At 41.0% G+C, this 14,818-nt stretch overlaps 1 protein-coding gene across 1 annotated transcript in view; it reads right to left on the bottom strand.

The window, feature by feature from the left end:
- The window catches only part of ncam1a (neural cell adhesion molecule 1a), a 267,736-nt gene extending 253,975 nt beyond the window's left edge, over nt 1-13,761 (bottom strand). The window contains exon 1 of the mRNA XM_073479183.1: nt 13,648-13,761. Within this exon, the coding sequence (XP_073335284.1) occupies nt 13,648-13,699 (52 nt within the window). The 5' untranslated portion in view covers nt 13,700-13,761. The remainder of the gene's footprint in view (nt 1-13,647) is intronic.
- Between the last annotated feature and the right edge of the window lie 1,057 nt (nt 13,762-14,818).

Below are 14,818 nucleotides of genomic sequence, written 5' to 3'. Positions count from 1 at the left end.
TGTTCTGAAGGTCCATTTTGACAGTCCTATCCTTCCCATGAGTACACTCATGAGTGCGCTCCTTCAAGTATTTTTTCCATACACTTTGGCTGTACACATCGATTGCCAGACTGTGTGCACAGCATATTAATCGGCGCGCACAAATTAGTAAATTAATAATGAATCTATAACAACACCCTTGGAGTAGTCATCCTTTTGTTGATTTACCACTTCCTTCGCACAGATCTCAACATCAATACTCTTTTCTAACGTACGACACTCAAGAGGTTCCACACAATACACTCAGTAATTAAGAAGTAGTTTATACTGAAGATCATGTTTTAATTTGAACTGAAATTGAATTGTGTTGAATTGAGTCACCGTGTTAAAATCAAATCAGTACTTCTGATTAACTTAGTTTAAACCCTTTTTCCACCCACAATCTTCCACAATCTCAAAACATGTGCTGCCAATGTTTAAATCCTTGAGGGATGCCGCAGCGAGGACATTTTCTCATCGGTGAATAAAGTCGGTGTTACCAATTACGCGGGACATTTTACTTGATATTCATCAGTATCTGTAGAGCTTTAATTCATGTTTAGTTACACGTTACATTACACGTTACATGTTCAGATCTACCCATTGCTTTGAACAAACAAATTCTGAAAAGGTTGGTTTATTAATAGGGTTTCCAATTGCCAGTACTATCCCCCCCACACTGACTCTAACGACTCTAGCTGATGTCTGCAGAAGTAATGATAATATAAAGTGCACAATGGTTGTAACGATAGCTCCTTTTCAAATGAGAGGACACGGGCGCTGATACCAGAAATTGAACTAAATTGGTTTTCTTTCTATCAAAAAAAAAAGCAAAATGATGATGGCTGACTACCGCAGCGAGCCTACTTTTTCGATGCTGAAAAAACATTTCCTGTTGTTTCTTGAAAAGTTTTCAGGTTTGATGCCCGGCCCTACAGGTGCTTCATGTAATCAGCTTTCTTTCTGATATGACAACAGATAATGCTACCCTGCAACCACCTGCTACCAACCCAATGCAAAAACACCATTTATTTTGATCAGTCTGACCTCATCATTGTTCGCATGTGATTTCCATATGGGCAGCAGCAGGGGGCTCTGGTTATCTGCAGCTCCAATATTAGATTTGCAGGCACGATTTTACCAGTTAATTAGATGATATCTGACACACCAGTTTGATCAAACGGTCCACAGTCTGTGCTGCATCCGCTGTCAAGCCAACAGCCCCTTGATGCGTCTGTGTTTCCTCCTGTTTCCATAGCATTACCTCAAAGCAGATCTCACAGCACTATAAACATACACTTTAAACGCTTAAGTGGCACAAAAAAACAAGAGTATTATATCTGTTTGAAGTGATTAAACTGTTTTGTTTGCACACAGGAACACAGTACCTCCCCTTTATGACACCATTACTGGGACAAACAAATGCAATATTGTTATATTTTAACCACAAAATGAAAAATGTGACAAAAGGTGGTTTTCAACGTGTTTTTCTCCGGCTGAATTAGTTAGCAGGTCTCGAGTCTGCTGTCTGCACACACGGCCATTTGAATGCACGGCGAGGCTGCTTAAAAACAACTCAACGAGTCACGAATAAGAATTGTGAACTTAGCTTCTACGTTACTTAAAGTGGCCGCACTTCAATTAAGACCAGACAAAACTGAGACATGTGACAGAAAATATATGAGACGACACAGTTTGGGAAAACAGTTGGTGTTTATGCCACCTCAGCTCAGGAACAGTATGTAGTGAAATAAGTCATTCTGGACTTTTGCTGGCACGGACTGAAAACACCACGGAGCCACGGAGGATGCTCGCCTCAAGAATGTGCTCACCGACAGTTGTGCCAATTTAGCGAGTAAACAAGTCCACAGAATACTGCACATGCTGCACATCCTGCCTTGTTCCCATCTCCCAAAAGACGCACTTGTTTTGTTTTTTTTTTCCTTTTTGTTCTTCACACAAAGGCTGAGGCAGCTTGGCACCTGAGGAAGCCAGCCAATCGCAGAGGCCCTGGGATGAGCCAACTGCCATTGCTAGGCATTACATCATGATGGTGAGTCACTCCCTGGGATTAAGAGACTGTAAAACACAGATATACTACGGCCTCGCCTCTCCGCGACAGCTCAGCCAAGGTGAGGTGAGACGATAGATTTCTGACTTTGAAAACACGCAGGATGCCTGTGCCGTCTTTGTGCTCATAACGTGCAACAAGTAAACACAGTATGTCACTGAGGCAGGGAATAATCCTCAAGTTTGTCTCTGAGCTGCAGCTGTTAAATTGTGTCAGATAACTTTAGCTCAGGCAAACTATGTCAGTGCCAAGACATCCCAGCAAGTGATACTGAAGGGATGCTGAGTTTACAAGGTGGCGCACCAAACATACAGGGCACATGTGCACAAAAACAAAAACACAAAACACCCACACTTCCTGATTCAGTCTAAACATCCATTAATGTGAGTAGTGGCCAGCAGACAGAGCACAACGCTGCTGTCTCATCGAAACTTAATATTTTAATTACTTAAACATTTCTCAACATGTTTATACATTTTTACACATAAAGTGAATTAGTATAATTATATCATTATTGTATCATATGACTGTATAATTATATTTATACTGAGTGCATACTGATAATGTTGCCACAGTATGCAATTAAATGCAAAATAAGACACCATGTTGTGTTCTGCTGTCCTAATGGGCATTATCCAAGCTTTGCCGTACACATTGGCTGTGGTCCATTTGGCAAATTTCTCACGAAGCCGTGGCGGGAAAAACTGTTTCAATGGAAGGCATGCTAAAGCCCAACCCAATGTGTTGGCTGATACTAGCTTATCACCAGTATATCGTATTGGCACACACATCTCAGGCAACAATATAAACATGTTAAAATACTATCTGTTAGGTAATCTTATAGAACAAAAATCTCAACATTTTTTTAAAACCTGCAGGTGTGGGTAAAGACAGAGCAGCATCCATCCAGTTAGGATTCAGCGATGCCAAAGCACATCAACATTATGCCTGCCAGTCTCTGCTGTTTGCCAAGCAGCTGGCCTTCGTGAAGTTTTTTGTTTAACTCATGCACATGCCATCTATTCAGGTCAGTTTAAGCCGTGTGCACGGCTTGTGTGCTGAATTTAAATGGTGTGCATTCAACGTGTCAGTTGGGTTTTGGAGTGCACTCTTTAATACATCTCCTCTATTTATCCAACATCCATCTAATGCAAGCAGAACGTAAACACAGGGATTAATGAGTGATTACCTGGGCAGCCAATCAAAGGCTCAAAGAACAAGTAAGGTCATGCTATCTTCCCTGATGACACACTGTGTCATTGCAGCGTGACCTCCAGTTAAGGACATTAAAGCAGTTTCTCTGTCTAAAAAAAAAACAGACGTGACTAGTGAAGACAATGGCTTGATTGAACAGGCTCGGCAGTAAAATAAGATTATCAAGCTAAACACAAAAAAGCATTCAGTGAGAGAAGAAGCAAACATTTCAAAGACAGAGACACAATCGCAATGAATTGTGTGGAAAGAACATCACTTCATGCATCTTAAATGAGCAACAATTATCCCTGTAGACACCAGGTGTACAGGAAAATGAGCTGCCTCTCCAGGTGGTTTGAAAAGCAGGATTCGAGAGCAGAAAATCCTCCTCGAATTGAAGACAAATACAGCAGGTGTGATATGAGTGAGGCAGCTGAAATCCTGGAACAAACTGCCTGAAACTGTCTTACACTTTTACTTCAATGAGTCCCTAAGCCGCAGCAACAGTGACGTAGCCAAAAAGAAAATTCTGAAAAACTGGCACTCTCAGTTTCTATAAACATCACGTAAATGCCGGGGCGACAATTTTGGTTATCCAGCAGTGTCAAATGTGAATAATGCACTACAAAGACGGATAATGAGTCCAATTAGAGTCACAAGTCTGCAGGTCACTAGTTTTGACTAAAATTAAATTTCCTGTGCAGTCCTACTGAACAATAAACACACTCCAAACCAAATGCCACTGAGGAAAGTAGCAAAATCACCAGGTCACATCTGTCTGCTACTTTCTCAGGCACACCATGGGGTACACAGTGACAAGGACTACAATGCAGGGGAATTGAGGATATCTAATTGAGAGGAAAAAGAAAGAAACTCGTTGCCTAAACATCTTAAGAACAGATACAGAAGGAGACAGCAGGGTGGCCGGCGGACACACAGGCGTTTCTGTTTATACTACACTGGGTGTTGGCCTAGGCTGAGATGTTGGCGCGTGTGAGCCTACGCTGTAATTATGGACAAACCTTGTCATGAGCCAGAAACGGTTGACAAAAGGGACATGGATACCTGGTGGTAGCACTACAGGAAAATGGCATCATGCCTGTGGCATACACTAAACATGTAATACAGACATAAAATGTCCAGGTACAGTAGCCAGGATGTGCCAAACCAGAAAGTGGAGATGTGACGCTGGGAAATAGGACAGCGTGTGAAGATACCGCCTGTGTGTGGGCTTACATTGAAAACAACGGGTGTTTTGATGCGTGTAATACGCAGCTGGTATGTGTTGCCCTTTAGTCTTGTTATAGTGTATTATGCAAATTCCAACAGTCTCTCATATTAAGCTGCTAAATCTAGCCACATATTATGTTACATTACTAAACACTAGGCCTTGCAGGAGATAATGCCTGCAGTCAACCACCACATGCGGTAAGTGTTGAAGCATCAACATAAAAAATCTACCAGGTACACATTGATGATATTGTTCTTTTCTCATCACTTGAAGGCTTACATGTGCAGAGAGTAGAAGGTTTTACTTGATTCTGCCTTTGTTCAATTAAGGTTACAAAGTTACAGAGAAAATGTATTGTCATTTTTCATCATTGTCAATTATGTTTGAGTCTTTGTGCTACATTTTCTACAACAAATGTAGCACAAAAGACTCGAACAAAGCTTTGTTTTTTAAAACCCTTGTGTTTTAAAAAAAAAAAATGACAATAAATTTACCTTGTAACCTTTGTTGAACAAAGGGACAATCAAGTAAAACCTTCAACTATGCACACTATGTGACTCGTGGAAGAAAGGCCATTGATTAGGGTTGCTGCGGTGGCCGGTTTTCTCACTGATGAATAAGCCTGTGACAAGTCCGGTAATACCTGGTTCTACAAGAAAAAACGCTCACTATCTGTTGAGCGCTGTGTTCATTTACTGCTAATGAAAACCAAGCGTTTCCTACTGCTGCGACTTCACATTAAAAGCATTCAGCTGGATAAACGCGAGTTGACTCTTATTATGAAGTAAGCTTCACAGGAAATGCAGTGTGTTCAATGATCGACGCGTTTGAGGCAGCATGTCCCCTCACACACTTCTTTTCATTTCCTCTCCCCACATATCACAAACAACTACAACTCTTGCCCTACGGCAACTCTGAGGGGACACGCCACTTAATTGTGCTCTCTGGTGGGGAGCCTTTTGAAACACGATGTTACGATGGTCAGGTATTAGTAGTCGATGGCTGTCAGCCATCGGCGATGGACGATGGCATCATTCATTGGCCCAACCCTATCCACACGTCTAATTTGTAAACAGATTTTTGTGGTGAACTGTGAATGAAAAGCATCACTTTTTTTCAACTATCATCAACACAAGACAACTCAAAAGTGTCTTTGACTTTCACAGAAAGAAATACCATCTGTTCAACATTCTCAGTCCTGAGGGAGGTAAGTTAGACTAGTGACAGACTATAAATAACACTGGGCCCCATGCTGACAATAAAGAAAACTGGAACATCAATACAAACAGTATCTATTCCAAATAAAATCGGTGCTTGTTGTTCTCAAGGCAGTTCAGGGAGGACGGGGACATCATGCTGGGATTCTGTTACACAGTTAAGCAGTCCATCGTCACCTTGGGCACCCTCACCAGACTTGGCAGCCACACTTAAACAGAGCTCAGGGGGAAAAAAAGCAGGGAGCTGCGTGCCAAAGTAGCACAGATCATTGGTGCTGATGCAGAGATGCCGGTGAGGCTAAATGACTCTGAAGATGCCGAGTGTCACAGCAAACTCCCGTCCGTCCACCACCACCTTCCATATCCTCGATGCGCAGCGTGGCTATTAGCCTCAAGGCACGTGTGCTTCAAAGAGTGTTTTGAATCAGAACCACTCCCAGAGATGTTTTACCTTGCTGCATGTGATCTTGGGGCACACATTCACATCAAGCATGGTTTAACTGAATCCATTAGAAGCTGCTAGCAGAAAAAAAAGGTCACCCTGCTGAGATGCCAAAGTCCTCTTTGAAGAGAACTGAAGAGTGATTTAGTGTAAGAGCCGATGCAATTCAACAGAGGGGAAGCGACCACAACATGGAGGGTTTGAGACACACTTTGAGTAAAATCTGCAATTTATACAAGTTCTGTTCATTTGAATGGATGGACAAAAATGTTAAGACTGCAAGTCCATTGAGCTTAAATTCAGTTACAGAGCCTGAATACTGAAGTCATGCATGTTTTGATCATGACATGTATCTAAAAGTTACTGACCAGAAATGACTTTGTGACATGACGGTATGATATTTTTAAAGGATAATTTAGACTTCTGCTTCTGCTTCTGATATGATTGAAAGAGTGGTAGGTTTGTCCTCCAGGTCATATGATCTAACTGTTTGTAGGGCTATGCAGTATGACAATATATGGTGTGACGATAGAAAAATACATATTGCTTCATATTATGCTCTATCATACTCTTATAAGGCAATATGTTTCATCATTGGATTTTTCTTTTCATTCTTCCACACGGCACGGATGCAGGCAAGAAATTTGCATGCGGGCCACGCAAACAAACATGGAGGAAAGTGAATGTCACACAAAGCGGGGTCATTCCACACACGACGAGGACTCTGACCAACCAAGACAAAACAAGAGCTTGCACTTAAAAAAGGGGTTTGTTGCACGATTTGCAAAGTAAGTTTGTTTGGTCTGTGCCAGACTTTTCGAAACCAAGACTTGTCCGTGCGTCATTAGCAACTAGCTTGGTAGTTGCAAGCACAGCATAAAATAGATAAGTTTGTAATTATTCTTAATACTTTGTAGAGCACCAACACAGGCTGGGAGTTCACCTTATATTGTCATATGCAACACTGTGCACCTTGTGGAAAAGGTTTTGCGGTTCTTCCATATAAATTCCCACTGAAAATGACCCAGTTTTCAGTTTTACTTACACTGACTTTAACGTTCAATGACTATAAGCGTAATGCAAACCATCAAAGAGTGTGTTGGTTTACCATTGGTTTACACTGTATATACTGTACTGGGTTTTGCAAAGTAATGATGTGTTGATAAAGAAAAGAAACTCATTCAAGAGTTGGAGGGTTGGGGGAGGGGGGCCCCAATTCTGCATAACAAACCCATCTCCTTTTTTCAGTTTTTTTTTTTTTCTTTTTTTCCCAAGATTCAATTCTCTACAGGACGCCTTCATTGCTCACACAATGCAAATCACTCATGGTCCCTATTCATGCGCTGATTAATATGCAAAGACAGCCCATCCTCATCTAACAGTCAGCAGAGAAGAAATGTAACAGCCAGCCGAGTCACTCTGAACTTATCTGTCGGAGCGATCTGTACTTTTTTGATTCAGAATGAAGAGGCACTGTGAAATGACATGAATTTAAGGATGATTAATCAAAATCCTCTCCCTTACAGTGTGTTTCATTCTCAAGTCTAACAACTGTTTAACCATTATGTGATGTTTTATCCACAGATCTGCAAACAGCCACTGCTGACATGACTAGTCTGTAATTGTTACTGTCTGTGTTTCTCTGATCATTTGTTATATTTGAAGCGTAAAACTACATCCTCTTTGTGGATTATAACTTTTAAAACCATATAAAACATAATTACCAAACTGTATGATTTGGTGTCATTTAAACAAAATAGGGAATGAGGCTTAAAGCTGTAGAACGCTAACTGTTGCTATCGTTCAGTTATTTTTATTCTCTCAGTGATTTTTCATTTTCATAATCTACACTTCTACGTTTTTTTCTTTCTTTAACATTTCTTTAAAGTATTGTTCAAAATTTTAAAAACTACACCTTTATCTACTTCAATTCATTGGTTTCATCTGTGTGTCCAATGCAAAGATGTGGAGTGTGTTTAGTTCGGCTTACAGAGAGAATACATATGCATAATTTTGCAGTTAGTCAATGTTTTAAACATAACAAAGACTAAAATGACAGGAAGAAGAATAAGCAGCAACTGTATCTGGAAACAGAGAGAAATGAATGCACAATAATGAATGAGGCTTATGTAAGCTCACATCTGGCAAATCAACTATACTCACAATCATGAGAGTCAATGAAAAGTCATTTTCTGATGCTGTCTTTTGATTTGAGAACTGTACAGTAGCAGCAGTGTGCAGTATAGAGCTGAATCCAAAGGGGGGTACAGCTGTAATCCGAGCGGCTCCTGTGCTGATGAGAATTTGATCAACATAAGCTGTGATAAATTGCTACAAAATGTGTACATGTCACATTGAATGCACCGTGGGTCTCGCTGAAACTGCAGAGCAAAAAAGTTCTGAAGATCCCGAATCTAGTTTTATTCCGAGAGCAGACTAAAAACGCCTTATAATTTTCCCTTGTTTGGCTGCTTTTTCCAGTTCCCCTAAGTCAAAAATAGCCTGTATTATTTTCATAGTGGCTTTGAACTCACCACAGCAGTTAAAGTCCCATATGTTAGTCATTTAGGAATTGTGTATTTTTTCTCTCCCTCAAAATGTTAAGTCAAACTTTTTCTCCTTTTTTAGGAGCAGCCTTACGCTTGACGCATGAAAACATTGTCATAGATCCAAAAGGTTCATTAAATGAACTTCACAGTTCACTTTGTCTTAACGTCCTAAAGCACATGGATCTGCTTTGTTCTTGAAGTCGGTAGCTCCACTTTATAAATCTGTATAAATGGAATGGCAGGTGCACTGCAGCAACTGGGAATTCGGCAAAAAGCAGCATCTGAAAAAACACAAAACGGTGTTGGCTGTATTTCAGTGATGAAATAAAAAGAAATACAAATAAAAAAAAAAAATAAAAGTCCATTTTGAGTTTGAAAGTCTGAAGTTTATAATGCCATGGAAAAGTATTTTACAACTCAACGACAATAACTTTATCTCCCGTCTGTCACTGAATGAGTAACAATGAAATGACCAGATTTTTTATAGAAATTAGGAATTCCTTCTTGCGCATATTTGATTGAATGACACTAAAGCAAAAAGCGAGTCAGGTTCAAAAAAATATTGCAGGAGCCCTTTCTATCATTACTTCCGTCTTGCCAATGCAGTTTGCTCATTGAAATGAAAGAGGCGGCTCTATTTGTTTTCCCTAAATGGTGCTAATGTCTATCTGAACACAGCTGACAGCAAAGTACATAAAACAAAACAAAAATCTGTCTCCTCTCAACGGCTAGCATCAGCAACTCAATAACTCGAGCCACAACTCGTTATCAGGCCAAACCGTGTAACTGAGCCGCCAGTCGACCTTGCCACTGTCGTGTTTGGCCTCGCCTATCTGTGAAAATCAACCCAGGGTCTTTCGTGGTCAATTTATCAACAACAAACATGCTACGTACGGCTGCATTTTTTAGAGAGATTGTGGTTTTGTTTAAAATACCTACTTCTGTAAAACAATCGCCACTGTTTGCCTCACACGGGTCTGGAACCCTGGTTGCATCGGTGAAACTTCCCAACCTCCTCCCGATGCTGACTTTCTGGCTCTTTCAAAACTATTCATCCGTTGTTCCCGTCATTATTGCCCTCTGCTGGTAGTGCACCTTCACAAAATGTGTGTACTTTTCGCGCCAAGGTGAGCCAAATGGTCAGCCTCACACGCTCCAGTATCAGCGGGTATATTAATAGGCTAGGCTGCAGGCCAAAAGCCTACAATCACATGGTCACAATCATATATAAGCATTAGTAGTCAGCAGCTATCTCTTTTCTGCAAACCTTAAAATGATAATTTTAAATCCATAGCACAGTAATACGATGTACTCACTCAGGAATTGGTACAAATAGTTTAGTTACTCTGATAAGCATCCATCACTCTTCCCGGATACAGAATCAGGGCCGTGCTTATAGTAGGTCACTCCAATAACACCATGTCTGAAAACACCAGACTCAATCCATCTGGCTGCAGACAGACTAAGACAAGAAGGGACGCCGTCTGTGTCCACTTCTGAAATCATTTTCAATTTAGTCCGGCCATTATTTAGTCTTTTCTTTGAAGGTGGCGAGGCTCTTCATCCTAATGTTTGTTACGAGCCTCAAAATTTAATTATCACCGAACTGGAACAGGAACTGGAAATCAATAAATGTAATTAAATTGCTCAGCCTTCATACTGTGTGATGCCATCATTACCCTTTTAATACCCCGGGCTTCTCAAATAATATGATCAATTTCTTTGAATTTCTTCCCCTTTCTGCAACCGGGCAGAGCTAAAGAACAGTCGTCCAATTATCTGCTTCTTGGCTCCTTTCACTCTCCCTCCCATGATGAGGTGCAGAGAGTTGCGGGGGCGTCTGAATACTTTGGGCAGGATCATGAATCATATAGAAAAAGAGGAACATATCCCCGACTGTTCCTGGTACCACGCCGCCCCCTACACAACTAGCAGTGACAGGTTGACAGTGTTTGGGTGTTTGGTGGCAAGAAATACTGTTGATTTGAAAAAATAACATCAAAAGGTAATCAGCAGAAACTAGAAAAGCCTGTTTTCTATATGTGTAGGAAAGTGCAACCAGTTCAGCTTGTATATCAGAAGTTTAGGAATCAGAGATGTGGAGGCCGAGTCACGGGGACTCGGGTTGACTCGAGTCACCGTTTGGAGGACTTGCAACGTGACTAGACAGAAAATACTCAAAGCTGCTGTCAGCGTTTTTTGCCAACTTCCTGTCTTCTGTCACTCATTGTGTTAAAGAAAATAACGCTGACAGCAGCTTCTAGACTCGACTTGGACTTTGAGACATGAGAACTTTTTCTTTTTTTTTGTCTGACTGTCAATGTTTCACTGTTTAAAAGTGATGTGAAGGGATTTTTTGTATGTTTTTTCAGGAGAAATTAAGAAATAAATAAACTTTATTTTTTGTTTGATGACATTTATTTCACTGAATATCAGTTTTATTGCAAAACAAATAAAATTCACTGTCTGACTTCTTGAAAAGGTGATACATGTGATATTGTTATCAGACAGTAGGGCTGCACAAATAATCGCAAAATAATCAATATCGCAATGTGACTAAGTGCAATATCCAAATCGCAAAGAACTGCAGTTATTTTATAAGGTAAAATGTGTCACAAAACAGTGTTTTAATTAATTATGTAGTGCTGCAGAGATCTCTGGGAGCTCTGGCCTACAAAGTTTGTTCTCCAGGTGTGATAAAACATGTTTGTTTGGCAGAGACATCATGATTTTACTAGTTTTTTAATGTGATGTAAAATTTAAAAAAAAAAAAATCGCAATATCACTTTTTGACCATATCGTGCAGCCCTATCAGACGTGTACTAATACATTGTCTTTTCTCTTTATAAAGACTGAAGTATCCTGGGGAGGAACAAGTGACTTGACTGGGGACTTGACTTGCCCAAGGAAAAAACAACAACTCGGGGGTTTCTTGACACTTGGGCAAAATGACTTGAGGCTCATGTTTGTTGCGGATACTGTGAAGTCACAGATGTGCAAGCTGACACGCATTATTCCCACATAACCGATTAGATCCTGACTGATATATCGACCAGGCCAACAATATTGGCCAATTTTGGCTCATCACAGATATATTTAATAGTTTGTCCACCAGAGGGTACTGACACGTTTACTTTCCACTTTAAAATGTCAGTTAATAGCTTTGTCACAGCGTCTTAATAACTAAATGTAAGAGATCTTAAGTAAAAATACTGAATACAGTACGTTAAAATGTTTATGTTGATGTAAATAATTACCATTTTCACATTTTTTATATCTCAGGTATAAGTATCAGCCTCTGTATGGGCTTTTTCTGTCTGACAAAAGTTACACTGAAGGCAAAAATAGAGAATGACTATAAAAACAGGACAACTGCAGAACTATAGAAGAGGAATGGTGAAATCAACCTGAGGTTAGAATAATCATCCTTGTACCTTCTAAATGGGATAATGTCTACTGCATTAAATTATTACTAAATCAAACTATTCTTCCCCTCTCCAAGGACCCCTGGGGGTCCTTAAACCCCACTTGGTGCACACAGTTGCAGTCTATAGAAGGAAGGGGGCAGATGCAGGGGAGGAGGATGTGAGGAGCAGAGGAGGTGGGGGTTTTAGGGGGGGGAACGGGTCCCCTCCCGCCCTATATAACCGTGGGAGCTCTGGGATTGGATCCTATTGTATACATTGAATGACTATTCAGTCGCCCCTCAATGGAAGACGAATTTCCCCCAACCAACCAACCAAATTAGAAAAACTACGATCAGATCTGTCATTTTGCGCCTAAAACGCGCCGCGCTGTTCAGTTGGAAACTCCAGTGCCCTTGTGGGACGATGGGGGGGAAAAAAACAAAAGAAACAGAGTTTATGCCAAATAAATAAGGTCAAAGGCGGTTAACCTACAGGATCAGACCGATGTTAAACTCTAAAATCCCACATTGACACATCCGCGCAGAATACCCCTTGCGTGCCAAATCCGATGATGGCCAGAGTCGAAATGTTGGACGCATCTAATCCACCCGACGAGAAGAGTTTAACCGCGTGGTTATGACACACAAAATCCGCATTTCTTCTTGATAGAAATGTCCTTAAACCTGTTTGTTAATCGGACTGAAACAAAGCATCCTCGCGCAGAGCGAGCGACGCTCCTCGCTCTCCATCCTCGGTGCGTCACAGCTGACCCTGCACAAGTGAGAGAGCCGAGCTGGACTTGTGCACATGAACATATGTCGCTTAATTGAGGATATTTGGCATCTGGACACGGAAACTGTTGCCCTGCATGCAGACACAGACAGTCAGTGCATTAATATCTGCTGGCATTAGAGAGACCAGAAAAAGCGTCCCTGCATCACCACCCGCCAGCCGTAATCTCCGCCAGCATCCACCAACCTTTACCCGCACTGATGAACTCACAAGCTCAACTCACATAAAATAGAAGCACGCGTGGTGACTTTTCATCGAATTGACACAAACGTACAGTAAAGCTTTTAAACTCAGGAAGGCTGAGCCAACCGGACCCGAGCTGACATACTCCTCCGTATTGCGCGGAGAGATTCAAAAAATGCACCGAGGCGAGCGGCTCCTGATACCAAAACTCGGAATAGAAACAGCTCGAAAACTGCAGTACAGGCGCCCGTGTTTCTATTTCGAGCTTGAATCCTCTGAAAAAGCGCTTGAACTCTCACTTTGCGCAGAAACTTTTGGCTCGATCGTGGTGCATTTTTTTTTTTTTTTTTGCGCCCCGCTCCCAACCTGACGCCCCTGTCCGGAGCCGGTGACAAGGATGCCCGCCAGCGGGACCAGAGGATGCTGCTCCACAGTCAACACAAGCTCGGCCTTCGTATCTGCTGACTTTTGCTTTGGGCACACAGCCTCGGAATTAATCTCCACATAACCTCGTATGAATGATAAATAACTCCAGCTTCTTACCTGCACAGCCAATGAATAGCAATCCCCAGATGAGGTCCCTTATTTGAAGCATTGTAATGTGTCACAGATATTCTCCTCGAAGAAGCAGACGCACTTTACACAAGCGAGGTGTCTCTACTGAGAGGTGGCAAAAATCTGATTATCAGCCTGTTTTGTTTTTGTTTTTTTAAGCAGGGGACAACAACTGCTACCGGACGGAATTTTGGTCCTTGTCGCTACCCGTGTTCGCGGCACAATGAGTGACAAGCAGCAGCCGTAGCACGCACCCGCGCACACACACGCATGCACTCAATAGATAGCAAACGCGAATTACTCCGCCCGGTAGGCTTTACCCGCACACACACTCACACATATGCAGACGCACACACACACACTCCGAGGGGGCGGGCTGAGGTGAATGCTGTAACAAAGTAGTGCGCGGAGCTGCTGGTGGAGACAGCAGATGGTCACCAGAGACTCTAACTCGGATTACTGAGCTTAGAAACCAGCTGAGAAACACACAGAGCGAGGCACTTATTTTAAACCGGGGACTTATTAGAAGTTTGATTCAGATGGGTTATTATAATAAATATGATGATGGATAAATTAGGAGTAATTAAGTTATTATTATTTTATATGGTGTTAAATCTGACACATTCATTCCTTTACTGTTCCAAACTAGGGATGCACATTTTTAAGTAATTTTCTTTAATCGATTGTCAGTTAATCGTTATGATAAATTAAATATGTCGAACATTCTGCCATTAGAAAACAGTTTTAACCACTGACATCATCTGTGTTTGATTTAAAATCACAGCTGGCTGCATTAGGGGTTAAAAGAACAGATAAAGTAAACAAAAACTTACTTGAATTTTAAATGAAATAACACAACATAGTGCCTTTATTATGCCATCACTGTTCAACAACTGGCAACAAAATCCAACTGATACTGAGGCGACTAACTGGATAACATGTGATATCAGTTTGTGACAAATTACTTGTATATCAATTAAATACATTTTCTCACACCAGTATTTTGTGTTTTTTATATATATATATTTGAAAAACAAGTATCTGTAATCTCTTATTGTAAGATGTTTTTTTGTATTTGTTTCTGCCTCTGATTGTCAATTAAGACATTTTTAATTTGTTAAATTCTTAACGGCGATTAATGATTGATCATTAACATCCC

The sequence above is a fragment of the Pagrus major genome, chromosome 13, assembly GCF_040436345.1.
Source record: "Pagrus major chromosome 13, Pma_NU_1.0".
NCBI lineage: Eukaryota > Metazoa > Chordata > Actinopteri > Spariformes > Sparidae > Pagrus > Pagrus major.
The sequence above is the reverse complement of the archived record's forward strand: the minus strand, read 5'-3'. Positions and strand labels throughout refer to the sequence as shown.